At 40.4% G+C, this 27835-nt stretch overlaps 1 protein-coding gene across 5 annotated transcripts; it reads right to left on the bottom strand.

Moving 5' to 3' along the window:
- Window positions 1–3: 3 nt before the first annotated feature.
- On the bottom strand, window positions 4–23306 carry DLGAP5 (DLG associated protein 5). 5 transcript variants are annotated; one of them, XM_083837503.1, is made up of 20 exons: window positions 23195–23212; window positions 22593–22700; window positions 19921–20171; window positions 19034–19242; window positions 18496–18588; window positions 16722–16806; window positions 14632–14727; window positions 13442–13512; window positions 11500–11768; window positions 10932–11062; window positions 10719–10848; window positions 10260–10345; window positions 9584–9744; window positions 7421–7513; window positions 5994–6213; window positions 4959–5190; window positions 4557–4614; window positions 2780–2951; window positions 2378–2427; window positions 4–1311 (listed from the first exon to the last, which is right to left on the bottom strand). In XM_083837503.1, exons 3-20 carry the CDS (start codon window positions 20159–20161, stop codon window positions 1189–1191), a joined length of 2520 nt encoding a protein of 839 aa, XP_083693629.1. In that variant the 5' UTR covers window positions 20162–20171; window positions 22593–22700; window positions 23195–23212; the 3' UTR covers window positions 4–1188. The 5 variants fall into 5 exon arrangements, with proteins under 5 accessions (XP_083693629.1, XP_083693627.1, XP_083693630.1 ...); XM_083837501.1 differs by lacking the exons at window positions 22593–22700; window positions 23195–23212 and adding an exon at window positions 23252–23306; XM_083837504.1 differs by lacking the exon at window positions 22593–22700 and having other exon boundaries at window positions 23195–23245.
- Between the last annotated feature and the right edge of the window lie 4529 nt (window positions 23307–27835).

Genomic DNA, 27835 nt, shown 5'->3' with positions numbered 1-27835 from the left:
ACGTCAAGTTGGCTTCCTCTATTTATTTCAGTGCAGTCAGTACACATCTTCCAGGTTAAAACTTCAGTCCAACGAGAAGCCCCCAGCTGTAATGGCAGTGCTTTCTACTGAGGGATTTGTGTTACATTTGCTTAGTTTAAAATAGAGGTTAGTGGAAGAACACGTGTACTACACTAAGGTCATCACTGCAAGAAGAAGCCCAGTCAGGTATTTCTTAAAAATGTAAGAACATGAGGTACTCGTATATATACACACTTTGTATTTGCATAGCAGTAACTGGCATGCTCCTTGTGCACAAATATATCAGTTCAGGTAAGAGAACGCATAGGGAACAAGATGCGAGAGGAGGCTGCTGTTAACAGGCCAGATGTTCAAAGAAAGAGGTTAAGAGACTTTCACATGAAAAAGGGAAGAGAGAATGGGGTTTAGCTTGAAGGTACTTAAGGACACAGCTCTCTGCTGAGTATCTAAAAAAATCAATGCCTACTTGACACACCGCAAGGAAAAGATACTATCTGACCTTGAAATGCTTGTTCTAATTTCTACTGTCGCAAAGCAAGTGCTTGTTAAACACCAGGAAGAATCCCACAGGAAAGAATAATATGAATCAAACCTTGTCCCATCTGCTGATTAAGCACAGCTGATGTGCAGAATACTGGAGCCAAAGGGTGCAATAGCACCCTCACAACACTGCCTGAATACGAAACAGTGCTTTGGGGCAGGTAACAGGTTGCGTCTCCCCCTCAGAGGTGCCCTCACACCACAAACAGGGCAGAGGTGTAGCTGCTTTCATAGGCACCTGTTACACAAATCTTATCCCAGCTCTTGTAGAAAGAACTCATGAGGTAAGAAAGGTCAAGACAGAAAAGCTTAGAGATGAACAGTTTTACAACTTGAAGTAGACAGGAAATACATGAAATTATACAAAAATAAAAGTATTTCAGGTTGGAGTCAGAATATGCAGTCACTGGATACAGCAGGAATAACCAGCAAACACCACTACTACTATACAGCAATATTTACAGTGCACTGTGACTGCACCATAACACAGTTACAAAATATTTTAACAAGTTCCACTATAAAATACTACAGGTATCACACAAAACACAGTTCATGGGTTGCAGATTATTCTAAACATCCTCTGTTTTTTTCCCTTATGCAACTTACACATTTCGAATTTCAAGTCACTCATTTTTCCCCAGGGGAAGGAAGAGGAGAAAATACAATAAGGTCACTGAACGTTTCAGCTGCTGCAAGCTTCTGGGCTTTGTTCTTGACCGGAGTGAAGGGCAGCTCACCATCCAGCATCGGCTGCGAGAGAAATCAGTGTGAAGTAAGCATTCAAGCCACAGTTATCTGCTTTACAAACCAGCACCGCAAGAACACATAAGATAAGCTAACAGCGAACTCCTCTCCCTAATGGCATCTGTGAAAACAGCAGACCAACAGTAACTACTGACAGGCAACTGCTTGCTTCTGTCAGGTGCCTGCCTGCTTGGAAGGCCACACAACCATCAAAGTACAAAAACGAGCAGAAATTGCTTTTGATAAGACAGGAGAAGCACACAGTTCTCTTGCATCTCAGTCAATACCGTGGACACATCACAGGTTCAGAACACGCGAAGCACAGATCTGCCAGGAAGATCTGAAACCCTTCCTGAAAACTACAGCAACTCAGTAGATGTAAAAATACTGAAACGTGCTTGCTTTTAGGTGGTATTTTGAACTGCAGCTCTTGCTTTGAAAAAGTAATTTACCGCTGTGAGTACCAGTGTAAGAAGTAAGGAATTCTGCAAATTTATTTCCAGACATAACATAAATGAATAGGTGGTCCACATTGTGAAGACACTCATTACTTAAAGCAGTAAGCTATGTTTTAGAGAGGATTTTTTCCAAGCAAAACCAAGGAAGCTGTACAGCCAAGTTCTTTTAACAATTTGGAAGGTTTTGTACAAATGCTTTTCCCCGTGAATATTACTTCTGGCTGTGTAAGATAAAGCTGTAGAAAAGGGATGGAATAAGTCTTGAAAACTCCAGCAAGGAATTGGAAGGAAAAGGCCAGGCAGTTCATTTTATGTTAGTAAATATTTACATTTAAATCCACAAGAAATGTAATTTAAACGATCAATCTAATGAGATCAGGCATTCTTTCTATGACAAGTATCTCAATTCATCCTACACTCAACATGTGTACTCAACAGCCAGTACAGGGATTCAGGAATTGTGGCCTGAATTTATCAGAATAAGTTGCGTGAACTGACTTGATAACATCATTTTCCAGGGTTTAATTTATTTCATGTAGTAACTGATTCAGCAGCAAAGGTTAACAGTGCTGTAAGCAGCAGATTGTTGTAGTCAAACTTAAGGGTCAACTTACTGTATCAAAAGGATTTCTGTCAACGGACGTCAAATCACTACACAAAATATCTGAAAAAAATATTCTTAAGGTTAGTCTGATACTGCTGAAGCTGAAAAAAGTTTTGTTTTCTGTGTTTACCGAAGGAAAATCTAAATGGTCTGCACTTGCTTTTACTGCAAGCCTTTTATATCAGCTTTCTGCTTCACATACCACAGGGAAACTACGAAGAAAAACCAGGGGAACTGTTTGCTCACATGCAAAGCATGAATAATCATACTAGCTAATGTAGGTTTTGCTACAAGCATGCCTAGATTAACCAAGCTACAACGACAGCGCTTTCCAAGCATAATATTTAGACCATCAAAACTTTAGATTAAACGTAACCACATTGACTACACTAAGCAGCATAAGGATACGCACCTGTTTGTTGTATTTTTGGTTCTCCATACTCAGATAAATTAGTCTCTGTGCAGGTGCGTTCCTTCTCTGGGCTGCCCATGACAATATCTTGTCCCTCTTGTTCTGGAGCTGATAGTTCCATCTCTTCCGTGCCATCCATTACTTTTAACTCACTGTTAGAATTTTCCAGCACCTGAAAAACATGAACTAACTGTTCCTAATCCTCCCTGAGACTAAGATGTCAGCTATATTTGCTTCCCAGAGAGCGGAAAAGAAAGCCTTAGTGAAATTAGTAGGACATAAGGCAGTTCCAATGACACAAGGAAGCCTTATTTTCTGTTTTGTCTGCTGTAAAAGACAGTTGGTCAGCTTTTGATGCAGAAAGCACAAAGGTAAAGAGGTAGCCAGGACATTCAAGGGATGTGAGCTTACAGAAAGCCGCACATCTGTGTCATGTTAAGCCAAATCCATACATCTAATCTACAGATATTATAGACAAATCAGAAGAGAGTGGGTTTGAACTCCAGTCTCTGTACAAAAGAGGCAGAACAATGCTGGTAGCTTAACACTGATTTATTTCACATGGACTATTTCCCAAACACCCTCGTAATCTCAATATCATCTTGATATCATCTTGAAGAGGGCATGAAGGAAGTTCTTCCACATGAGAAAAAGATTTGGAAGTTCAAGTGCCAAAAGCATTCTGAGGATGTTCCCTAACGAGACTTTACCTGAAGGAAAACCCTATCAGAAATACTGATTGTTAATGTTTCAGTTTCCCTACATGGTGGCATCACTAACAAGCAATTTCTCATGTGACATGGAAAGGATGAAGTAAAAGGAATAGGAGCAAATTTGTAACCAAGATTTTTAAAAAATGCAGATATGTATGCACATGCATGCGTGCATGCATATGTATGAATAAAGCCTGCTGTAGCCATGCACAGATCCACGCAGTCAAATAAAAATTAAGATCCTACATTTCCAATGAGTGGTACTGAAGGATGACTAACTCCAAAGAACTGGCCTTCACTGAGTAGCGCAGTACTGCCTAAATTATGGAGGCCCCATTCCAGTTTAAGGATTTTTTATTTTTTACTCAAAAAAGGAGTCTGCAGGCATCTCAGGTCATCCATTTCTGCACTGATACTTGTATTGCTAACAATGCTCTTGCTATACCTTTAAACAGTGGAACAGCCTAATGGTCTGTTATGGCAACATGAAGACCCAGAGAGCTAGATAATACTGTTACTTTTAGTCTGGGAACCCAAAGGCAAAAGCAGCAGCAGACCCTACTGATGCCTACACTGAGAAGGAAAAAGTAACAGCCTGAAGAATACAGAAGACTTCCTGATGAATATTGGATCTGACATCCAAGTGTCCAGAGCTAATAAAAAAAACTATTAAACCATCAAACCAGGTTGGGGCACCCTTATCCTGAGAGGAAGGATATTTCCTGACAGGAGTTCAGCTCAGGACAACAGAGCAACTAATGGACAAGCTTTGAACACAGAAAGCCAAGTGTCCTCAGAGAGGCTCCAGGGGGGTTTCCTCTCGGTAGGTCTTCTCAGGTAACTCGAGCTGGCACAACAGACAGACTTGAAGCATCATGTTATGCCTCCGCTGCTGACAGGAGGCAGTAATTTGCAGTACTGATTGCAACACGCAGCTCCTCACACACGTGGATCATTAATAACTAATTCTACAACGTGGACAACTTTACACATAAGTATTATTATTTTTTTGGCTAATAGTAGAGAACTGTTTAAAGCAAATACATGAACGATGCATGACTGACCTTAGATCCCTCCGCTGTACCAGCAACAGGAATGGGTTCCTCTGCATCTAGGGAAACGCTGAAAGAAAAACAAAAATATTTTCATTTTTCCCAAACATTTTCAAAGATTTTTACTTACCCAAGTGATCTTAAAATTAGTTCTGCAATTATGCTTGCAGGTTTGGCACTAGCCAGCTATATAAAATTTTCTAGGCAAAAAATAAAACTTCTACCCCAGCAATGAAATTACATTTGGACAAAAGCTCTTCACATTTGCTTGAGGGAAGGAAAAGACACAAGGACTTCACAACACCTTCAACCCTGCCAAATTGGAAGGTAACACTTAATGGGCATTAATTTTTCCAATTAAAACTGGAAAATTACTTATACAAAGTTAAGTTAAAGCTGCCTTAACGTGTCTACCTTTGTTCAAGACAACCACTAGGGAGTGTTTTTCCAGTGGTAAATTGGTGCATATTCAAATTTTGTGCTGGCTGGAAGCCTTTGAGTGCTGGTGTTGTTTGTTTTGCAGTTGTATCCTCGGGGTTACAAAGAAGAGAAGAATTTCTCTGCAAAGTTCTGCTGGATGATCTTGGAGTCGCCAGATCTTCAGAAGTCTGCTGGGAAGATCTATGAGGTTTCTTTGAAAGCAAGTCTGGAAAAGAGCATTTCATGTTTCATTACACTACAGCAGGAAGAAGGACATTTTTTATAGAATTCTGTAATTGTTCAGAGTTACTCAAAGCTTTTCAGGTCTCCTCTACTAACAGGAAGCATACTAAAAGATTACTGGTCTTGTGAAGAGAATCTACCTAAAATGGGAAATTCAGTCATCTTCTGAACTATAAATATGGGAGAAGCAGAACAGCTCTGAAAGAATCAAGGATTACTGAAGATACGAGCTTCACAGATTTAAGTAAGATAGATGCTGAAAATAAGGCTGTATTTGGATTGTCTGCTCAAGAAAAGCGTTAGACTGCTTTTATGGCAGACGGGAATACATTACAACTTTGTTGAACATGAATACTGATCACAGATATATTGTATTTCATCTCTGAAGACAGTAGTGAAAGATTTACTACACAAAAATTCCAATTCACATCTTACAAATAAAGGACATCAGCCTGCATTGACTTTGATGAATGGGTTGTCAGCTAAGTCTGAAGCTCAGATTAAAACTCCATTGCTAAACACATTCTAAAGAAAAAAAACGAACCACCTGCTTTTACCTCTGAGTCTAAGCAGGGATTCCATGTTGCCATAATTGCTTAAAACAGTACAATCATATAGAACAATTTACTTTGGTTTCCTGATGTAACTAACCGTTAGTTGAAACATGAATTGTGCCCAGCGCAGGAACTGTATCCGGTATAAATAGCATAATTCCTTCCCAGTGAGCTTGGTTCAAACCTTTTCATTTTTTTCAGGTCACAGAAATCATGATTAAGCTCCACTTACCTGGAAAGTTTTTCACAGGGCTTTCAATTCTGAAAAATCCTGCTTCAAAAACCACTTTTTCTACCTCTGGTAGCGTATTCTGATGTGTACAATCAGCAGCTCCATCATTCTTCATTTTGTCCCTCATAGCAGCTTTTACAGCAGCAAGTCTGTTTCGGGCAGCAGTTCTTCCAGCTGCTCCCAGCTTTGGTTTGGACACCCCATTTGGAACAGTCTTTTTCTGAAATTGATAGTCAAGGTCTCATTTGGAAGGTTCAGACAGAGGTAACTGCATATGAACATCTACACACACAGCTGCTGGCCACACAGACAGCAGCAGGCAAAAGCATTGCAGGAGACAAGATCTCTGTTCATCTCCAGAATACCACTGAGTACCATTCAGTGGTTAAGGTCAGGTTTTGATGACAATTTTAAGTATTTCTCATGCCAAGTCTGCAGTTCATTAATACTTGTTGTAGCTTTCTTAAAACTTTTTTTTTTTTTTAGCATTTCTAGTTAATGCTTTTGAGAACAGTGGGATACAGGGACTCCTAGTGGCAGGGAAATAAAGTAACTGCAAGGCAGACAGTTAACCAGAGAAGTCTCTCCTGGCATTTAATTTTTCAAGTTCTGTGTCTTGCATCATCTGTATAGTTCTGACATTTATGGTCAGTTCACACAGACCACATTTCCTCCGGTTTCATGCATCTGGAGTTTCTTATCGACCACCATATCTTTTTTTATGATTAGTTGAGCAGTCTCAAGGAGCTGTACAGAGTTTAGGCAATGTGAATATGATTCTTGATCTTCGATCATTAGAAACAGTTACAGATTTTGAACCGAAGCCAATAAAATAGCTTACATTAAAGCTTATTTTGCAATAATCAATAACTTGTTTTGGATAGCATCAGATCCATTTATGCTTAGAGAATTAGTAGTTTAACACTACCCATGATCTTGTTTTAATGACACACAGATAAAATTCAGCACTCAGTGCTTAAAACTGTCAGGCACTGCCGAATTCCTCTGTAGCAGCTTTATCAGTTAAGTCAGTGCCAATACCAGTGGCTCAGAGGAAGTTTTACACCTGAAGGGTAATTTCTGTTCCAGATTCTTCCTAGTAAGACTAACTAGCAAAGACTCCAATGACTTCAAGAGTCCTTAATTCTTAGTTTTAATCTTACCATACAAAAGAGCCAACTAATATCACAAACACCAACTGTAAGTGCACACGGGAGACACAAGGAAAAAGGGTGCACCTTGAGATTAATTTCACTGAATAGATGTTGATGATAATGTTCAAATAAAGATGACAGATGAATAAGGCTTTAGAAGTAACTTGCATTTAAGAAGAGTACTCATTACTGCAATAGCTTACAAATGATTTTAAATGTCAACACGCTTGCATCTTGATGCTTTAGGAGACGCACTTCAGGCTTTATTCATACCTTGACAATGTCTTTGCTTGGGACATCAAGTGGTTGCCACTCATTGTCTTGAAGCATCTTCAGATTATCAAATTTTTTATTCACATCTTCAATCTATTGGAAATCCCAGAGAAGTCCAAGTTTAATTCACCAAACTTACCAGATTTACAGAAAAATGTTTTATGAAGTTAGATAACAATTTAAGCATTGTACATTCAGGTACTTTTGATTTAAATGCAGAAGCAAACTAAACCTCCAACCAATAATAAGTACGGAATGTTCTCATGCAGTTGACAGAGCGGTTATGCTAACATACATGAGATACAGGTCTCATTTCTTTAGTTTAAAGTCAGTAGCAGAAGTATCGAATGATTCAGCAAGATCTAATACATATAGTGGGAATCCTGGGGTGTATATAATGGTATTGTGGGGCTGCATTAGGCAAGGCATTGCCAGCAGGCTGGGGGAGGCAATCCTTCCCCTCTACCGTGTGCTGGTGAGGCTGCACCTTGAGTACTGCATCTATCATAGGGCTCCCCAGTACAAGAGACATGGACATACTGGAGAGAGTCCAGGTAAGGGCCACAAAGATGTGGAGTGTCTCCTATGAGGAGAGAAGAGAGCTGGGACTGTCCAGCCTGGAGAAGAGGAGGCTTGGGGAAATCTGTCTTTAAATACTTGACAAGGAGGGTGCAAAGAGGATGAAGCCAGGCTCTTTTCAGTGGTGCCCAGTGCCAGGACAAGAGGCAGTGGGCACAGTGTGGAACAAACAAGGTTCCCTCTGGACATCAGGAAAAACTTTTTTCACTGGGAGGGTGACCAAGCACTGGCACAGGTTACCCAGAACAGTTCTGGAGTTTCCCTCCTTGGAGATCTTCAAAAGCTGTCTGGACATGGGATCCAGGGCAGCCTGCTCTGGGTGTCCCTACTTAAGCAGGGAGGGTGGACCAGAGCGCCTCCAGAGGTCCCTCCCAACCTCAACCGTTCTGTGATTCTGGGGGATAATGAAAGAGCTGCTTTACAACCTGCGACAGTGCTCACATTTAAGGAATGCACAAGAGTACATTGCACAGGTAGTTACACTAAACCAGCTTGAGTCTTCCGTTGTTTAGGAGACGCCTCATGCAAGCTTGTTTGCCCTTTTAAGCAGCTGGCTTAAACAGCTTCCTGATGCAGTCTGCACTTGTGACATCCAGTGGCTACAAACTAGTTCTGCAGCATTACCTTCTCCCTTACTGGTGCTCAATGCAACAGCCTTGTTTTCCTTCAGCTTTGTAATGGAGACACCTGCCTGATTTGCTAGGAAGGCCAACACAAGGCTTGTCTATAGCAGGTCTGTCACTGAAGGAACAAGTCCTTTACATCATCCCCAAAAGTGCAAAAGACAAAAATTGAATGCAAGGTAGGGCAGAGTTAGCAGCTCTGTCACTCCATGTTTATCTATGGGAAAAGGAGGGGATGCACAGGAGAAAAACTGCCCCCAGAGACACAGTAAGCGCAGGAAAACCCTCTTTTTCATATTACTGGTTCTAAAAATGTTCTCCTCAGTATCTTGGATGTTCAAGAAGCAGGTCAAACCCATATGCTTCCTTGAGGGAATTCAAGATCTATGACTAGGACCCTAGCATTAAATTAAATGCAAAGATGGATTTTATTACAAGTTCCTTTGGTGAATGCTGCTATACAAAAAAATGCTGAGACCTTTTGAACATTTAGAATATTATACTTCCTTCTGAAACCAGCAGAAAGAGAGATGGTTTTCTACCACCCAGCTCTCTAAAATGTTATTGTAGTTTCTGCATAATTGGCATACTGAAGAACAGAACCACTACTTTCAGGTGAGTTCCAGGAATAGCTCCCAGCTTGTGGTCCTGGCGGACACTGTGACCAACTCCTCACTCCAAACCAGAATGAGATCTGGCTACATGCCTTCATTCCAGAAAAAAAGGTCCACAGCCACAAGATGACAACAGGCAAACCAGTCCATGAATTATAAACCATAGTATAACATCAGATATTATTCACTATTAAAGAGTGTTAAACAAGGACCTGCTTTTTTTTTTTTTATAAATATACTGGAAAAAAACAGATTTTGGATTTTCAAATGAATAGTTTCAATCCATTGCTTGTTAATTACCCCCATCTTATTTATTTATTCTAGTAGATTAACATGAAAGTACATACCTGAAAATAAATCATATCCCAAAATCCATCCAAGTCTGTGCATGTTGTTTCTTTTTCACCCCGTTTAAATTCACAGTTATCCACCAATCCTTCAAACTGTTTAAACCTTTCTGCTATCAGCAGTCTTGTCTGACCAACTGTTGTGCGAATGAGATCTTTAGCTGATGGTAACAGAAAACAAAAGAAAGTATAAGTTGGAGTAACCCATCATTTCACAATGGAGGTAAATAAATACTTGAAGAGTTTAGGATCTATTGCTTCAACTATTTTGAAGTGTTCACACCTGCAATACAATCAGTCTGGAGCATACCTATCCACTGAACTTCTCTAGGCTTGCTTCTTTCAAAGAAACTTTACCAACCCAAAGCCTTTAAGGCAAAAAAACTGACAAGTTAACCAGTTTCTTAAACTAAGTTTTAAAGTTCATGCATTTAAATATACTTACAGAAAAACTTGTGATAGGCACTTCAGTGTCAACTACTACCATGTCACATACTGAAGTTTTAATATTAGGAGGTGAAGCATGCCTTTTTGTCTTGAGACAGATACAACTCGGATGCAGCTTTCACTATGGGCTGCAGGCTACTTTGCAAATATACTCAGGTACATAAACTTTCTTCTGTTACCTTCGGCTACCGTAACACCCCTTTCAGTGCCTATTACAGTTCAGTCTTACCATCCTCTGGAATGTCCAGCTCAAGTTTTCCATCCCACTGAAGGCACTGAGACATCAGCCTCTCTGTCTCAGACTGAAGAATGTTTCTAAAAATAAATAGTGAAAAATATTTTTTGGAGAATATTTGGAGAATAACCGTTGATTATTGCTGTCCTTTCACTTTCAGTGAAGCTAGGCAGTCTTTGAGCAGAACCCATTAGATTGTTTTAATTTGCTGACTAGCTGAGATTCAATTTATGTTTTACTGCTTTCAAGTTTGTATTCCCTAGGACAAGGCATTAGCCTCCAGAATTTTATATTCTTTACTTACACTAACAATACAAGATGGAAGACAGGAATAAGTATCTACTGAGGTTGCTGGTGACAGACACCAACCACTGTGAACTGTTTACAAAATGTATTACTCATGTTAAGGACCTCAGAAATGACAACAGTGAAGCAAAACAAAAAGACACAAACCTGAAGTAGGGCACGTCATGCTCTTGCTCTCTTATATCATCTGACTTTGTTTCAAGTGCTCTCTCATCTGTAGAAACAGGAATTGTTTCATTTGATCTCTGCATGGAAGTCGTCTCATCTGAGTCTCTTGCTGAAAAATGTTAAAGGCACTTATTCAGAATTTGGTGAAAACTAAAAAACATTGAAGTGATAAACTAAACGTGAACTTTGTACCTCGTTCTCCTTTCAGACTTGTAGTGATCTGCTGCTCTTGAAGGTCTTTAAAAAAAGGTGAAATTTGACTGTTTGAATCAGGCTCTTGTTCCCAGAAAAATCTAGTTTTACTGGATTTTTCAGCTATATTACTGGAAACAAACAAACAGAAAAAGAGGTATGCTTAGAGTTAAGACACATTGAGAAATTGACCTCTAACATGGCCAAACACATAAAACTGAAAAATTTGGAAGACTACCTTCCATTCAACGATAGACAACACGAGCTGTTAGTATTAAAATAGACACATCTGTGCATAGATATCTACGGCACAGTCCCTCATATACGGAGCTGCTCTACTTCTAAAGCACAGGCAGGATTATGCATTATATAGCTCGCTTTGCTGGTATACTATGTCCACTTTTGATTAAGCAACAGTAGCGACCACGATCAGGTGTTTCAACATCAGAACAATTTGTTACATGTGGCATCTCCCTACAGAAAGATCATGTTTTCTGTAGCATCACGAAGTTTCACTGACATTTATAAGGCCACTTATATTTTAGGACATTTTAAGTAAGAATCTTACACTGGAGATTTTGAAAAATCCCAGAAGGCAGTAGGTGTCAAAAAGGCATTTGCTCTAGAAGGAGTCATGGGTTTAACTTTGTAGGTTGTTAATCCATCTAATGGCTGAAACACAAAGTTTTGAGGTGCAAAGGAGCGCGTTCTGGGTCTCCCTGGAGCAGAATTGTTCTTCTTTTCTTCAGACGTCTGTTCCTCTCTAAGTTCTGATGCTGAACACGTCACTGGATCCAGCTGAGCATTTTCGTTCACTTTATGTTCAAAAGGAATTACCTGCACAAATAGATAAAGCGAACACTGTATTATCAAATCAATCAGCCTGAGTATAGGAACGGGCTGAATTATAACATGACTGTTTGAAAGCCATCAGGAAGGGAACGATTTCAGGTAATTTGCTTTCTACAACAGCATGCATGTACAGAAGTCTTGATTTACCACAGGCCCAACTGGCTTTTGAAAACTGCAAATCATTTTTGCAGCAGGGGTAGTACTTGACCACGAGGAATGTAACAATCCACTGAAGGGGACAGAGTAGCAGAACACCTGGCCTACCAGAGCAGTAATTAAAATTAGCAAATGCTTGCTCCCACTGCTAAAAAAAATGCTTTAGTGTGATAAGCTCCTCAAGAGCTGAGTTACTGGCTCCAACTGAGACTAGGTCTGTTGAATAATCACAGTTTATTCACATATCCAAAGACTGAAGAACAAGCTAAAAAAAGCTGATAGCTGAGGAATGCAGTCCAAGACAACGAGAATACAAGTGCAGTTAGGACTACAGAACGTTGTTCAAAGAGGAGAAAAAGTTAATCAATAAGTTGAGTCCACATTCCTATGAGATGAGTGACTAGACAATCATACAGAACACATTTCTGAGATACCTACACTGAGATATTGTTAGCTCAAACCAGCCAAAAGACTTCAGACTGTTTTTCAAGAAAATATGCATCTCCAATCTGTTGGAAATCTTGTTATACTTTAGATACCCTTGCTTGGAATGTAAGCTTTGAATTAAAATTTTAACAGATTTGTGACAAGATGACTGAGGTTACAGCAAGGGTTTGCAAACTGGCAGCACAAAGTAACTCCTGCTTGCAAAGAAGTACTTACTTGAACCAGGATGTAAGTGCCTTTTACCTCCTGTCAGTATTTGTACGTGATTGCACCAGCTTTAAGACAATCCTAGAGCACAGCTGCAGTTGCTGAAATAGGACTGGGGATAGGAGATGTGGGGGGGACATGAGTGAGAGGGGAATTACAGTGTAAGGAAGGACAAAACACGGATGATTCTTGCACAGGACTGTGAGGGCATGAATGCATAAGCAAATTGTTTAGCAACCTGGGTTGGAGGGCTATGACGAATTCAGATACTGTGTTCTCTACACTGAGGCAAAAAAAAGTTCAGTTCCCTTTGCCAGGGCTATAACAAAAGCAACTACCTTTAATTATAATAAATCTTTTAAGGAAAAATATTCTCAGGTATGTTCTTGGTGGTTTAAAGCCTGAAAATGCATTTAATTCTCAGCTTCTAAAGTCTTGTATTATTACTTGAGCATCAAAAGGATACATTCAGAGTATGTTACAAAAAGGAATGAATTGCACAAAATTATGCACACTAGATAATATCAGCAAATGAGCAGGCCTTTTTTTCTTTAAGTAGTTGAAATATCACATCTCAGATGTTATGTAAGACCTCTAATTTAAATTAATTGTCCAAAACTTGAGGATTAGTAAACAAGGCATCCAAACAAGCAAATCAAATTTGGTCTTAAGTTTTAAAAATAAGACAACATAAATACTTACAGCTTCTTCCCAAAATGTAGTTTATTAGTGAACTTCCAATTACCTACATGCCTGAGTACAACCACATTTAAGCAACAGTTTCACTACCATTTGTTACTCTTAAATCAGTTTTACTGCTTTTCCATTTCAAATATTAAATGACCTACCTCCATGACACCAGGTTTGACCGCTTTCTTCTCCTTTGCTACATTTGCTGTCTTTCTCTGTGACTGGTTACCTAGAGAGAGACAAAATCTAGAAGGTCAAAAGGCATCTGATTAAGGCAACTGCTCACTGATCTTTCCAGAAGATTGACATAAAAGTCTGGTGGTTAAAGACAGGGAGAGATTGTTTTGCTTCTCAAGTAAGTGGCTAGAGGGCAGATGCCTAATTGCAAGAGTTCATTCAAAAGAAAACCTGAACTAGGATTGAACAGCCTATTAAGAGATGTATCACCAGGAGAGGAAAAGGAATTCATTAAGCCATTAGTCTTTAGATGTTTTCATATACTGAAAGAGTTCACTTCATTTCCCTAAAGGCTGAAGAAATACTGTTAAGTCAGTTTGAGTTCAGATTTGGAATTTAAGTTTGGTATACAACTTCCACAGGAAGATTGAAACCAACACTATTGCAGCTGTACTTTCAGCCTTCTGTCATATATAATACAAGGGTCACTGCAAAACGTTTTGGAGAATATCCTGAGGACAAGACAATATTGCTAAAAGTTTCCCCTAGTTTAGTAAACAAACATGGATGAGGGAAAATTCCTGACTTGAAGAACACAGGATCTCATCTCTTCCAGAGGCATCTGTTCCTGATCTTATTAGTCACATGTCCTTAAACAGTGATACACCAAACTGGCAAATCTTTCCCAGTTCTGTTTTTGTTCTTTCAGTCTAATTACCATATGCATATTGATGCTCCACACTGATGGATTTTACAGGAAACTGTCCAATGTTAGCTTCAACATCTTGATTTCAATATTGCAATAGAGTTCCAGATGAGATTTGAAGTGATAGAGTATTTAATCCTTCTCTTACATGACAATTTGGCATGATTTGCATACGGTCTATCTTTTCCAAGGAGACAGCTACACACCAGGATAGTGAGCTAAGACAGTTCAGAGCAAGCTGATATGCAACTCTACAGCACAGAATACCATAGATAAGCAAGATCCTAAAGACAAAACTGTCTCTAGCATATCATTTGACAACATGTTTAGCAGCAGCACATAAACATAAGCGTTGCTTCCAGCGTTCACTTACACAGCACTGGGCAGGACATCTCTTTACAGCACACACTGTCAAATACTTACATATCAGCTACACAAGACAACTGTATTTACTGCCTCACTTACCAGCAGTAGCAGTAGTTTTCAGCATCTGCCTAGCTGCAGAGGCGGCTGCTCTGGTGATTCTTACATTTGGGGCTGTCTGGACCACAGTCTGCAACACTAAGAAACATTAATTCCAGAGATAAGCTTTCTAAGGAGCTGCATTCAAGCAATATAAGTGAAAGCTTCAGTTTTGTAAAAATCGAAGTTGTACCAGCAATTATCAGTTGCATTAGTTTGCCAGAATTGTCAGGAGGGGTGTTTTTTTGGTCAGTTCCATGCAAGCAGAGCTAAACATGGACAGCCCAGCTTAGCCTTGGCATCAAGGATATTGACAGAAGATGGTTTTGTTGCACAATAGTACTGCCAGGATCCTGCTAAAAACAATGTACCAGTGTGCTAAATGCTACATACAAAGCTTAAGAATCCCTTCTCAGTGTTCACTGCTATCATAGACAAATTCAACGTTTCCATTACGATGCTCATTACATGAAAGTTTTCTAAGGTGTGAATTTAATAAAGTATTCCTTAATTTGAGTCATCCCCAAATTATTTTTATTAAATAGGACTCGGATTCATATACTATATTACACATCTTCGTAATTGTCATCTGTGTTTTAGTACTGTTTCTAACTTCCTTATTTCCTTCAAAAATGATATCATTCTCTTGCACAAAAACATTAACAAGCTCTTTATTTCATTCTCTGCCTTTCTATATCTGCCTGAAATCGAGTAGCCCCACTTGGTTGCTGTTAATGGTATTTCTTTTATTTTTATTTTTTAAATGTCATTCTACTTGCCACATAATTACTGCTTGACAAGTTGGGAAGAAATTACTAGATAAATAACTATAACATCTGATTTATCCAAATGTTCACTTCCCTAACATTTTCATACTAATGTTTAAATACATATAATGCATATTCTTGCTTCAACAAAAAGCATTATCGAGTCTGGTGGATAATTTTTGAAAAAAATAAATGTTTCAATTGTTATACCAAACACTGATAATGGATTTTCTCAATATTCTCTGAAGGTGTGAATGAAATTTATTTAAGTAGACATCTGCTGCTTGCTAATTACTTTAGTGATATGAAATTCAGTTCACCCTGAATTATTGAATATCATGTGTTAACATAAGTATTCTACATGACTTAGCATTATCAACTTAAGGCACGGACATCACTGTGCAACCAGAAAGAATTTATAGTCAAAGGTATTCTATTTGCTTAAACAAACGTGGCATGTTTTTTCTCTTTTACACTGTTTTCTCCATAAAAGTATGAAATCATCACATAGAAAGTCCAACAACTAGACAGATACAGAAGGGGCTGTCGTAAAATATGAAAACATAAGATCGTACTTATCATTTACTGAAGCAGACAATCACACAGTCAGTTACATTAGTGTGTATCAAAAGTTTGGGCTCTTATCTCCTACATTATATGCTAATACGCTCTACCAGCGGGATATTCTTCTCTAGATTTTTTCCAACGTTAAATGAAACTTGCATGACTTAGAGAACAGAACCAATGGCATATCTGCTGTATAGATCCACACTTCACTCAAAATATTTACAGCTTATATAATCAACTATTTTTCAGGCTAGCCACAATAACGAAATAAAATCATATTTTAATTGTATCAAATATCCTTCACCTTTCCAGGTGAAGCCATTTGATCTTCTCTAACAGCAGCTACATGTGGTATTTTTCTTAGAGACAAACAGGAAGCTCTGCACAAGTCCAGCTGTGGAGGCAGCGAGCAGTCATACAATTCTACTTACTGATCTTTTTCTTTTCCCTTCGCTAGGCTGAATAATCAGTAACCAGAACTGCATTAAGTATCCCGCATTCCATTTCCCCTGGCCAACAGAGGCAACAAGTACATGCAATACCTAGAGCCACGCGCTCAACAGTTTATCAGCAGCTGTTCTTGTAGCTGGTAGGAATGGTCATCCTAAAAACTGTCTTATTCCCTAAACCCAAAAATGAACTGTGGATCTCTCCCAAAGATGTTCTTCGCCTCACTCCCATAACATGACAACTGACTCAGAAGAATAAAACAGCAGTGCCCTTGCAGATTCAGATGTAAGGAGCATTCTACTTCCATACCTTTCCCTTTTTCAGCCATTTTGTCTGTACTCTTCTGTTTACATCCTGCTTGCGTAGGGCGCACGCTATGCCCGTTGGCACAGACCTGCAAAAGAAGATTGCATTTTATGAAGCATCGGATTTCCAGAAATGAAATAGCCCAACTTCTATCCTCAGCTTTCTATCCTAGCCTCCAGTAAAACAAATGGCCAAGTAATTTGGCACAAAGAGCTTTAAAGAGTAAAGAGAAGTTAAAGATAACTAAAATAGCTCATTTTAGACATGTGTTAACATGTTATCCGTCTAATTAGGAATTCGCAAAAAGAATTAAGAAAATTGAAGAAACTGTTTGGTTTACTTTGAAAATAGGTGCTAATTACTGCCCCAAGTTAGTTTGTATTATGTGATTTATGTGATTTAAAAGCCGCTTTTCTGAAAGATTCAGCATTAACTCAGTTCTTCCTTCATACAGTTATGACTGGAAATCTTCCAAACGCATTCAAGTTGCATAAGACAAGATTGCTAGATTCAAATTATAGCTTTTTACAGATTACTGCAGGTGAAATTCCTCAAACTACTTTTTTTGTGCAAGTAATATCAAAAGAGACTGCCAAGATTCACAGTAAAGAGTGCCAACACTGAAGTGCTTCCAAGTTTGAGCAGTAAAGATTAATCATGAGTAATGCCTACAGTAATTGCATCTCAACAACACACACATATACAAGGTTTTTAGGCCTTAAAATTAAATGGAAATTTGCACAACTGCTATATGTTGTCTTTGAATGTTAGCCACTGGTTTTACTCATTTGTATTATTGACCATAGTATGGAAAACATAAGACAAAAACCGTCTTACATATAAAATTATTCCCCTTAATAAAACAAACAGCTCCGTGTCCAGCTTGTTAAAAATAAGGTATGCAAGACCACTATTGCTGAATTTGCTAATGTGAGATGAAATATTCTACAGATTTAAAAGCTTGAATATCATTTCGTCTTTATGAAATTAAGATGCCAAATTAGCAAAAATAAATAGAATTTAACAGTTTTGTGCACCAGATCTGTCACTGTAGCCCCCCTGAAGTCAGACTAATAGGTCTGATCGGTAACTCGATCTCTCATCTTTAATAAGTAGATAAATAAGGTGACATTACATGCAAGAATGTTTTTAGGTTGAATTTTAAAAACAAGTGTTTTTTCCTACTAGGAGAATAAAACATACAAAACTTGTAAAACGTTTTAACAATGTAGTCAATTTGCTGGGTTACCTTCAAGTTTTTGAAGCTAGAATGTGATGTAGGAAGAGAATTGACTTTTTACAATCTGCATTCATCACACATTTTCTGTATTCATGTGAGAGTCACTGGTTCTCCAAGCCAAAAAGTATTTAACTCATTACTGTCTCCATTCTTATTTGCATTCCTTGCTGACTATTTAAGTGCCTTTGCACTCAAGAGTCAAAATTGACCAAGTTTGTGATTTGAATAACAGTCAGGTGGACTAAACACCGATCAATATTTCATATGGAAAAAGGGATCCGGAAGATCAGTACACTTCCCTTTGGTTTGTACCGACCTAATCAAACTCTGTAGTTCAGTTCAACACAATGCTCAAACCAGCACAAAAAAAAAAGTCTACCAGCTCACTGAAAGCTTTTCTGACCTAATTTGTCATTCTCACTGGGAAAACCTGCTTGGAGACAGCACTCCATGTCAGAATACAATTCTGAGTTATGGCCTAAAGGATAATCACATCGTTTTCTCCAAGATTCACTTAAGTTTATATAAGAGACAAACCGTAGAAGGCTTAGATGTTGTTGGTATCACAGCTTTTTCTGCTTGGTTCTTGGCCTTTGATCGAGTAATCCTCCCAGAGAAAGCAGGAGCTGCCTGGAAACATTCCCAAGGAAACAAAGAGTTAACTACTCCTTCCTCTCTCTGCCATCACTGCTAGAATGAGCAAGAAGCAACACGCCTGTACACTTAAAGAGTCAAAATGGATCAAGTCTGTGATTTGAAAAACTTAGTCAGATGGACCAAATACCAGTTACCAGTTCTAAAATAACTTGGTTATTTCATTTGCAGATGAACTGCTGTAATTTCTGACCTGAGAACATAGACCAAACCAAAAAATCAACACATTATTTATATTACTTCCTGCTTAGTTTACAAAAAGAAGGCAATTACTCCCTTATTGTTCCTTATTATAAAATATTTATAAAGTATTTATATTATAAAAGGTTTAATTCACATAACTTGCATGGTTTTGTATATAAACAGAAATTGTAATATAGTACATCAACTTAATTTAGATATTTAATATTACTCTTATTACCTTCTCCCTTGGCTTCACTGTCACAGGATCTTCAGGTACAAGTGAAAGAAATCCGGGTGCAGTAGGTCTATACAACCCAACTTTAAACACACCCTTTTTTGCTTTCTCTCTTTGCTCTCTTAATTTTCGAAGTTCCTTTTCTTCTTTATAGCGTTGAAGCATTTCCTTGCGATCATTAATCCTCTTGGTGGCTGCATCTGTAGGTTGTTCTGAAGCAAAGATGAAGGCACAGATATTACACAACATCATAGAAAGTTTTCAGCCAAGAAAAGTGAGAAAATATGTTGGAAAACTGCAAATTTCTTTTTTCCAAGTTACAAGAGGAACATACTAGGCCAGCAAGTAGAAGACTCTGAAGTACATGCCTACAATTTTCAGTTGAAGACTTATAAATACATGTGATCTATCACCTTGCTAAAAACAAATTACCTGCATTGTTTTAGCTATTCCCACAAAGAAACTAGCAACTTTAAAAATAAAATTGTAATATGCATTACCCATTGCTAAGCATACTTTAAGCACATGACAGATACCAGTAATATGTAGATGAGATTATAGGTCAGGTTTATTCACTTCTTGAACAAAGCAATCCTTAAGAGACTTCTCATTGAATATTAATAGTCAAATGCATTTCTTCTTTGTCCGCTGCAGACAAATCACAGTAAAGGCTAATTCATACCACTGGAGCCATAATGGAAGGCAAAGCTGTATTAAGACCATTTGCTTGATTGTTAGAAGAACCGACAGTCATTTCTTTTTAAATCTTAAACCATTCCCTCAAATTAAGGTGTGGACCTCAGTTTGGTTCCTGGGATAACATTACTAAATTCACTTAAATACATTTTTTTAACAATTTTTGAAAAGCTTAACAACTAGGCTTTACTTACTCTGTTTCACACTGCTGTTCTCTTGAGAGCACATCTCACTTGTCTCATTTCGTTGAGAGACTCCTCTGTCTTTCGATAACTGAACGTTGACATCTGCCAATCCAAACTGTCTGCCCTTCTCAAACAACTTGTGTCTGTTCTCCTTCTGAAGCACCGATTTTCTGCGAGCAACTTTTGTTCTGATGGTTTCTGTACTCAAATCCTTTTTGTATCGACTGGCGAACTGGGATGTAGCAGCCATCTTGGTTATCCTGCACAAAAAAAATCATAATGATTAGGAAAAAAAGCTGTAATGGTTTGTTTGCCCTTTTTATTAGGGTTTACATGTTATGAACAAAGAAAGCCCTGGGTTCTTCATTTCTGTATGTGTACCAGAGAAAACACAAATAATGATTTCAGCATGACTCCTCATTATTTGCTTTATGTATTTGAGGCGCTAGTTTGTTTATCAAGCTGTCAACAAATCCGACAAAATTAGTAGGGAAGGCTTTGTCACTGCCAGGGACTGGCCGGCTAGCCTGTTTCCAGCACAGATGTTTTTCATGTTAAGGAGACAAGCAAGTAAATGACAAGGTTGCAGGACAATACTTGGAAGCAACATTGCCACTGAGCGTTTAGATTATACCCTATCTGATGGCAAGGCAGTTTTGTCATGCATCAGAGCACTTGGCTCTGGTTCCCAACTGAGTTTCCAGGATGCAACTGGAGCACAATAGCATTTATTTCAAGCAGGATTTCTCCCTACTTTTTTAACCTGAGGAAGACCTGATGAAAACATCAGTTGCTCTGTACATGCTGTGCTAATAGGGACACAACAAGCTCCACTGCCTGCCTCCCAACCGAAGCCTGTCTGGCTAAGGGCTGTCATGCTTCCTGGAGGGGTCAGGCTCAGTTCCTGCAATTGGTCTTACTCTGCCGGCCCCTTCAGCCAGGGTGCTTTAGAAACCTCATCTTCCATTTGTTAAAGAAAACAGTTTTAGGGTAAGAAGGGTGATGCAGCTAAGCTAAATAACCAACAAAGGTCAGCACAGAGGCTGTCAATTTCATGACAGTGAGCTTTGGTCAAAAAAAAGGGATAGTTAGTGAACTGGACAGAAAAGATCAGCCTTGACCATGGCTATACAGGATTTCTTAGTCAAAAAATACTATTTGCTCACAGTATCTCAAGCCAAAAATGAACACCAGAGACCTAACTGAAAACCTAGTTGTCAGAAAAAACAGAATACCAAAATAAGCAGAAACAAACAACGATGTACTCTTAAATTAAATATACCTCTTGAAAAAGCATGGAGAGAATCTGAACTACCCTAAGAAGGAAAACAAAGGCTGTATTCTGGAGCTGGCAGCGGCAGCCCCTTGTGCCCAACTTCATGGCAGTATTCACGTACCGAGTAACTTGCACAGCACCAACAGCACTTCCACTGCCATCTGTAAGGGCTTGGAATAGATACTGGAGACTATGTATGAGTCACAAATCTAAATGGGTATATTTTAGTTTTTTCTCCCAATAAGCTTAGCGGTGCAGGAGAGCAAAATGGTGAGGAAGAATAAATGATCAAGTGGGGAAAAAAAGCAAAACTCAGTTTAAAGTACTCAGATCAGAAGCTGAATCTCTTCCACACAATCTTGGAAGAGCTGGTGCATTTCAATGCCGCCTGATTTGTTAATATCAAGCATCTTACATCTCATCTTTCATTTTATGTTCCAACTTTCAGAGATTCATTAAAGATGCCAGATAACTAACAATGACTGCAAATGATCAGACTAACTCTGTAGCTCACAGGTCACATTTATCCCGCTTTACAGGTAAGTGGTTAAGGAAGGTTAAATGCTGAGCTTCTCCAATAATCATCTTTGGACTGATCTTGTTAGCCGTTCCCAGGGTGTTATGGAAAACCATTAAGAAATTTAGAGGCAGTATATTGCTATCTACTTCCTAGAAGAAGCAGATCTCTTAAGCCTACTGAAAGGAAATCGTTCCTAAAAGTAGCAGCTAACATCAAGCCTCTACACTCATCCTCTGTGGTGTTAAAATTAAGAAATTGAGAGATCTGGCTAAAAAGTTTATTCTAACTGAAAGAGCATTTCTTCCAAGTGAAAGTCCGCAATTGTTTCCAACTCCCCACTTCTGAGCTAAGACAATATTAGGTGTGTCACTCCTATAAGCTCCAAGAGCCATCTCTCCACCGTCACACTATTTACTGTTAGATTCCTTCTCAGAATTGTGACAACTAGCAAGCTTCTTAAGTTCATCTCTCCCAGGGATGGGCTTTGTTAAAATCAAAATGATTGTTTTTCCTCACCTCTTCCTTTAGTTTTTCTGAAGCAGTTTACAGGTCAGGTCTCTCCAATGACTAGGCAAAGAAAGGGGAGCAGAGGGGGGGATATTGTCCAAATGTTCCACGATCAGCTGACAAAGCTTCTGCCTGACCTGTTCTAAATCCTGGAGTCCCCAGATCTCCAACAACTTGTGGGACAAGTTCCCTGTGCCTGGGGCTCCTTTACATGCTCTATACACAGCAACAGACCTAGATCGCGTGCACAACGTTTAATTCAGTGCCTTGGTAAAAGTTAATATGCCTATAACCACAGAGCAGGTGGTGTTATGCATCAGGCAAGCTTACAGCAAGCTGCATTTGACTTATACTTCAATAAGCATGTTAACACTTTACCTTGTATTTTAAAGAGTATTTTTCTAGCTGTTGTAATACATGTCCACTTAATTCTTTCTGCCACGAATAAGCACCAAGAGCAAGTAATCTACTTTCGAGTAAGTAGCCCTACAGAAGAATTCATCAGAAAAGTGAGGCATAATGTAAGCAGATAGAGAAAAAAGCGCTTCCCCTTATTTGTAATGCAACGGTATCACGAATTCACAGGAGACAGAGACGGAAACCTCCTGGGAGAGGGGCCCCGGGCCTCACGGCAAGCCCCTCACAGCCCCCCCAAAGCCCCTCACAGCCCCCCCAAAGCCCCTCACAGCCCCCCCAAAGCCCCTCACAGCCCCCCCAAAGCCCCTCACAGCCCCCCCAAAGCCCCTCACAGCCCCCCCAAAGCCCCTCACAGCCCCCCCAAAGCCCCTCACAGCCCCCCCAAAGCCCCTCACAGCCCCCCCAAAGCCCCTCACAGCCCCCCCAAAGCCCCCCCAAAGCCCCTCACAGCCCCCCCAAAGCCCCTCACAGCCCCCCCAAAGCCCCTCACAGCCCCCCCAAAGCCCCTCACAGCCCCCCCAAAGCCCCTCACAGCCCGGCCGCGGCCCCCCTCCCGCCCGTACCTGCCCGGCCTCAACGCCCCGCTCCCCGCCGCCTCCCGGCTCACTTTCAAATCTCACCTCCCGACGCTCATTGGCCAGCCCCGGCCCATCCGCGGGATCTCATTGGTCAGCCCCCAACGGTCAGTCGATGGGCGGAACCTAACTCGCGGAGCGAGATGTTTATTGGTGGCCGCCTGTGCTGTGCTTGATGCTCATTGGCCGGCAGGCGGCGCTGGGAGGGGAGGCGGTGAGGGGTTGCCGCGCTCCGCTCTAAGATGGCGGCGGCCTGAGGGGGCGGTGGGTCCTGTCAGCGGGTCCCGCGCTGCCGGCACACGCCTTACTGCGGGAGGGGAGGACCGCTGGGTGTCAGCGGGATGCGGCCGCCGTAAAAAATGAGGCCAAATCGTGGGTTGTGCTGAGTTTTGTCAAGGCAAGAATAAAGAACTGTGTGAGACTCCCAAGCACTGTAGGAATTTTCAGATGTTTCAAGGTTCACCTAACTAAGACACTTTATAAAAATGCATCCCTAGCCCATTACACATCCTCCACATTTATTGTAACCTAGTGCACACCAGCCCTCATCTCCCGTTTCCTCCTGTACTTTATGCCACAGCGACCCCAGGTTTGCTGGCGTGGCTTCTGTTCGAGGTCCTTCTCAGGTGCCAAGCAGCTTGCGAGGCGCTTGTTTATAAAAATCTGCAAAAATTAAGACGTAAAAGTGTTAATGAGGAAAGCAGCCGCTTGGTGGCGCTGCCAAAATGTAGGTTGGCAGATGAGGAACGATGAGTGCCAGACAGGAAACTGCTGAGCGCTCGGTATGGTCAATGGTGGATGACAGCCATACCTTGCAAACAGCGTAAAAATGCGGCGTCTCCGGGCAGTGTTACAGTAAACAATGGGTATACTTTTATTTAAACACGACTACAATGAAAGAAGACAGCGATAAGTGGATTAAAGACCATTCAGTCAGAAGGCAGAGCTGCTTCCCGCAGCAGCACTCGGTCTTGCATCACTCCAGGCTGGCTCTGCGCGTCACGAAACGCAGCTGTCAAAGAAACGCCACCACACATCTCCCTGTATGAACTGCCAAGGGATGGAGCAGAGGTTCAGAAACTTTGAAAATCCCGAAGAACCCTAAAATTACTGATTTACTATAAAATAATCACAGAATCACAGGCTGGTTTGGGTTGGCAGGGATCTCACAGCCCATCTAACTCCAGCCCCTACCATGGGCAGGGCCCCCTGCCCCAGCCCCGGCTGCCCCCAGCCCCATCCAGCCTGGCCTTGGGCACTGCCAGGGATGGCGCAGCCACAGCTCCTCGGGGCAGCCTGGGCCTGGGCCTCACCGCCCTCTGAGGGAAGAATTTCTTATATCTAACCTAAATCTACCCTCTTTTAGTTGAAAGCCATTACCCCTTTCTGTAGGAGGTAATGGATTTACTTTATTATTTTTCCTATAGGCCCCTGTTAGGTATTGGATAAAAGATCAGTCTGGAGTTTATTGACTGCTGCCAGATTCCCCAATGGTATAAAAAAGATCTTATAAAACAACAGAGCAACGGGAGTTTGTATCTGTAGACTGCCAAAGAGTTCAGTCCAATGCAGTCCTGAGTGTTTGGTGCATTTTGTTACTCCCCTTTTTTTCCTGAATCATTGGAACTTGAGGGCATTCCACAGTTCTGCCTTATGGTATCATGACTGTAGCCATGTTGAACCACAGGTTTTAGGGAAAAAATTGGTTTGGGAGTGTCACCCTTCCAACTAAAAATCATTCTTTTGTACTGCGTACCAGAACCTGAAGAATATATGTTGAAACAATGGAACATCTAGACTGGCGCATTTGCAGAGTTAATTTCTACTCATGTGGGTGTTGATACTGAATTTAGGAAGTCTGACTGCACCACAGCCTGGACTTTAATCTCACTAGCTCAGATAACAACATCAATGATAACGTGGCAGTGCACACTTCAGTGCAGACTGGTAACCCAAGTACCTAACTCAGGTCCTTGGCAAGCTCAGACTCTGCCGTGCACCTTTGCTGGTTGTTACCTGAGCCGGCTAGGTTACAGCCAGAATGGGTTTCCTTCACATGCTGCAGTTACACCTTCCACTAACAATATCTAGGTCACTTTAATTGTCTATTTATATGAATAATGCCATGATTTTAAAGTATCGCAGTTGCACTTTAAGGTAAAACATGGTAATACTTTTTTTTCTCTTTTTTTTTTTCCAGACAAATTCCTGATTGCTACTGATTTTATTGTGTTAAGGGAATAAACACATTACCATTTAATAGAGATAAACAAGCAATATGAATATATAAACTCATTATCCTGTACAGATATTATACATGCCTGAAAGAGTAAACGTGTCATTCTCACAGAGTCCTGATGATTTTGTGATAATATGCCTACATTTTATCCATTGAAGCTTTAAGAACCAATTTGGATTTCTCTGTTTCTTGACAATATAACTATCATTATCAGATACATTTTGTACCAAGATCATTACGTGGAAATCTGCTAACTTGTTCTTTCTACTCTTCTTGTCATTCTTTCATATGGGATATGGTGCTGTGTGAGGGTAATTCTTTCTACCCTTGCATAAATGCCCCTTATTGAAGAACTGTGTGGAGCATGTAGGAAAACCTATCCCCAAATTTAGACCAGAAATACTTAAAATTTCTGAATATATTTTTCGCGAAAGGTCAGGCAAATGCAGGTGTAAATCTCTAGTCCAAAACATCACATGCTTGCCATTCACTTGGTATCAAAGAGAAAAAGGCCACAGCAGATGAACTCCTTTGCATGGACCATGGCACGTTGCTTCAGAGGGCACAGAGTAGTCCTCCAGCCAAATTATTTGTTAGTCTCTTGGTCAAGAGCTGTGTAGCAAAGCCATCACAGTGCACTGGCTGTTGTTCTCATTTCTGGAACATATAAAGCAGTCGCTAGTTTAAAAACTGGAACAAATTCTAGCAGCAGAAAATAGAAGATTAATTCCGCCTTCTAACAACTGGGAAACAGTTACGTCTTCCACTGCATTTTCTTGCTCTGTTCTTTGAGTTTCATTTTATGCAGTAGAACATTTTTAACAGGAGTGTGAAACAGTGATCCGCCAACGCCTTAATGTCTGGGGAGTGAATAAGCTATCCTACCTGCTTGGACCAGGAAGAAGATACGTGTTTGGATTCTCACCAGGATAAGGAGAGCTTGGAGAGCACCTTCCCTTCCCTTCCCTGGGTATTTGCTCTACCATCTAGATTAGTACATGCAACAAACCACATCAGATGCAATCCCTACAGCCCACAGTGTTAAAAACAAAATGGTAACCTTGCTCTGTTCTTTCAAAGAGGGCTTATAGACTTCTAAACCCCAGCTGTGTGCACCCTCCACCCCAATCGGGCAGGAACATGCTGGCTATGCAGAGCAAGCCTAATACGTCCCTCTTTTTGATGTCTCCTGCAAGCAGGTCTCAGGAGGTGGGAGTTTCCACTCGCCCTTGAGAGGTGTCTGACGCTCCCCAGGCTATAAATAGAGAGGCGAGGTACCCGACTCGAGGTATTTTGTTGCACTCTGGCAGCCCGATAGCCTAACAGTCAGATGTCGTGGCACATTTCTAAGCTCCAATCTTCCACTGGATCAAGTCTAAAATGCAAACTAGCAATCTTATAATGTGAAGTATGGTTGGAAACAAAGTCTGGGTAGTCTTTATCTCTGCATATCTTCACATCCTCTGTTATTTACATTGTGTTTACACAGAATGTTCCCTGCTGTTACAGATTTCAGTCAAAAACCCTACCCACTCTAGCACTACAGGTGAAAGCATCCCACAGCTGGTTTCAAGCTCCAAGGCCCAAAGCCACATTCTTAAGGAAATCACATTTGTTTCCAAACAGGCTCAGACCTTGGTTTTCCTCCATGAAAGAGGGATTTAACCTAGGAACCTAGGAACAAATGCAGGATCAACCTTAAGCCACTGCTGAGTTGAAACCAAACTTTGTGTTGTTTCCAGGGACATGTGTGGAGTGGGTTACCGTGGGTGAATTATACATTTATCCCCTTTAGCAAAAGCAGATGAAGAAACCGCTTAGTGCAGTGGTAGATGATGTTTCAGCAGCATTAAGTACGTTTCTAATTGAGTTAGGCCATTGTGTTTTGATTTGAAAAGAGCATCCCTTTCCCAAGCTTAGACAAGACTCCAGTAATTTTTTAGCTTGGGTTAAAACCCATATGTGTTTTTTTCTCAGCATGTGTCTCCATCACCCAGAAGCATCTCATATGGAAGCTGGAAGTGACTGCTAGAGTTAAGTGTCTCACGGCTAAAACAAACACAAAGGAGATAAGGAACAGCCTGATTTAGAGTGTACGACAATGAAAAGCTTTGTGCTTTGTGGAATATGACCACTAATTAAGATGGAAACTCTAGAAGAGCTGTAGAGACTTGGTTAATCCTATGTACTCTGACAGAGTTAAACTTCTCCAGGTCTCCGATAAGATAGGACTAGTTTTCTTTATCTATCGTTTTTTCGATGTTCAAGGCTACTGAAATGCAAAAGTGCCAGATGGCCATGTAAGCTAAACAATTTGCAAAATCTTTCTTATATTATCACTAAATGCCCAGGGGGGAGGCGGGTAGAGGGTGGGGGCAAGGTTATTTAAC

Source organism: Anser anser, assembly GCF_964211835.1.
Source record: "Anser anser genome assembly, chromosome: 5".
NCBI classification, from domain to species: domain Eukaryota; kingdom Metazoa; phylum Chordata; class Aves; order Anseriformes; family Anatidae; genus Anser; species Anser anser.
The sequence above is the reverse complement of the archived record's forward strand: the minus strand, read 5'-3'. Positions and strand labels throughout refer to the sequence as shown.

Bases quoted from the DNA above. Each gene is read 5' to 3' on its own strand.
- DLGAP5 (XM_083837501.1), bottom strand. From the start codon at position 23,283: ATGGGCCGGGGCTGGCCAATGAGCGTCGGGAG. The intron at 18,589-19,033 runs GTAATAAGAGTA...GAATGTTTCCAG, and splicing joins CAGTGAAGCCAAGGGAGAAG to GCAGCTCCTGCTTTCTCTGG. The intron at 4,615-4,958 runs GTAGACACGTTA...TTTTTCTTTCAG, and splicing joins AGTGGTTGTCTTGAACAAAG to CGTTTCCCTAGATGCAGAGG.